The sequence below is a fragment of the Panthera pardus genome, unplaced genomic scaffold, assembly GCF_024362965.1.
Source record: "Panthera pardus isolate Hobbes unplaced genomic scaffold, ASM2436296v1 HiC_scaffold_22, whole genome shotgun sequence".
Classification (NCBI taxonomy): domain Eukaryota; kingdom Metazoa; phylum Chordata; class Mammalia; order Carnivora; family Felidae; genus Panthera; species Panthera pardus.
In genome coordinates this window covers 19,411,657-19,413,766 of record NW_026526788.1, presented here as the reverse complement: position 1 = coordinate 19,413,766, position 2,110 = coordinate 19,411,657, and the positions used below count along the sequence as shown (strand labels likewise).

General features: G+C 41.2%; 1 protein-coding gene across 1 annotated transcript; it reads left to right on the top strand.

The window, feature by feature from the left end:
- Positions 1-284: 284 nt before the first annotated feature.
- On the top strand, positions 285-1,427 carry LOC109258862 (uncharacterized protein C1orf50). Its single transcript, XM_053910120.1, is given in 7 exon segments — positions 285-333; positions 336-374; positions 377-415; positions 418-559; positions 782-845; positions 847-913; positions 1,234-1,427. Coding segments are annotated over 7 exon segments (594 nt in total).
- Positions 1,428-2,110: the final 683 nt, after the last annotated feature.

The window sequence follows — 2,110 nt, the reverse complement described above, 5'->3', positions numbered from 1 at the left end:
TGATCTTGGATCCTAATAGTGGTCCCTGAAGAGTAACAGCTTTTTGTCTTGTGTCAAAATTCTCCCTCTCCTGGCTTTAACTTTTCTCCCCATTTGTTATTTTCCTGGTTTCTTCTATCTATCATGAATCATAGATTTCAATAGATCTTCTGAGTTTTTCAGTGTTTAACAGAATCTTAAGATTTTGCCTTGAAGGTTGGAGACTATATTTCTGAATAAAGAAATTAGGCTTGATGGTCTTCTGCCTCGTGCTGCTGGAGTGATCAGGAGGATCATGTGTTATAATGGAGGATGCTGCAATGCTGGGGCTGATGGAGGGAGTCTCCCAAAACAAAGAGTTCAGCAGGTGACAGGGGCACTGGTGGAGCTCACACCAACCCCAGTGGCCTGGCCTTAGTGAGCCCCCACTACACCCACGGGCCAGAGACCCCTTTTACATCCTAGCACTAGCAGACCATGTGCAGAAGGCTGATGAATTCATCCAAGCAAATGACACCGACAAGCTGATGGTCATAGCTGAGCAAATCCAATATTGACAAGAATAAACAGGGGCGCCCAGGTGGCTCAGTCGGTTTAGCAACTGACTACCACTCAGGTCATGATCTCACGGTTGGTGAGTTAGACCCCACCTTGGGCCCTGTACTGACAGCTCAGAACCTGGAGTCTGCTTCAGATTCTGTGTATCCATCTATCTCTGCCCCTCCCCTGCTCACAATCTGTCTCTTTCTCTCTCAGAAAATGAATAAACATTAAAAGAAATTGAAAAAAAAGAATAAACCAGGAAGGTATTGGAAGATGCTTGAACAGATGCTGACTTGCACCATGTAGCTCGTGATATAGAGGGGAAAAAAATCTGGCAACATTTACTACCTTTATAAATTAGAGAGAAGTCAGCAGTATTTTTCTATTTATATATATTTTATATAAACATAAACATATATAAATATACTTATATATTCTTATTTATATAAATATAAATTTATATTTATATCTCTTTTTAAAAAAGTGTTTCTATATATTTTTTGAGAGAGAGAGAGACAGAGCATGAGTGGGGGAGAGGCAGAGAGGGAGACACAGAATATGAAGCAGGCTTCAGGCTCTGATCTGTCAGCACAGAGCCTGAAGCAGGGCTCAAACTTATGAACTGCGAGATCATCACCTGAGCCAAAGTTGGAGGCTTAACTGAGCCACCGAGTCGCCCCTATTTATATCTATTTTCTATTTATTATTATTATCTAAAGGGATAAGGGACAAATTGTCCACATGACTTTCTTGGTACCTATAAGCTACAGCATGACCTGTCCTGGACTCCCTATGAGGACAATGAGAAGCAAGATGCTAAAATCAGCATAGTGGATAAGTTGCTAAGCCAGCCAGTGACCCTGCCTCCAAACACTGAACTCACCTTCCAGGAACTGACTGAGTGAACTCTGACAAACAGCTCTCAAAGACCATCACCTCCTTGTTGCCCTCATTCTCTGCTTTGATAGGAGGTGGCATGAGAATTGAGGTCTTGTAGGTGAATCATGAAATTGAAAGGAGACCCTGCATGAATACAAATGCTGTCATTATTATTACTTTTAGTTATGATGACAATGAATCATATCAGTCTCTTTTGTGATCCTTTCTGGGTCATAGGTACCCAACCAGTCACTTTCAGAGTATTGGCCAGTGGTACTTCCCTTTTTTATTTCCATCTGTTCTCCCATTAGTCAGGCCATTAAAGAAAGAAGAGTTTCTTTTTCTCACATAAAGTTGGGTGAGGCATTAAAAAAACTTAAATTTTTTTTAATGTTTAGTTTTGAGAGGGAGAGAGAGAGTGATATAGAGAGAATGAGCAAAGGAGGGGCAGAGAGAAAGGGGGACAGAGAATCCAAAGCAGGCTCCACGTGGACAACAGAGAGCCCAATGTGGGCCTCAAACTCGTGAGTTGTGAGTCTGACGCTTAACCAACTGTGCTACCCAGGTACCTCTGGGTCATCCTGCTTCTTAAAAAATATCTGGAAGTAATCTGTGAGAAGAAATTATGCCGCTTAAAATCAAATGGAAAGAGTCTTTTACCATAAAGAAAATACTCTGTGTTCATTTAAGCCATTAATTGATTTGTCAA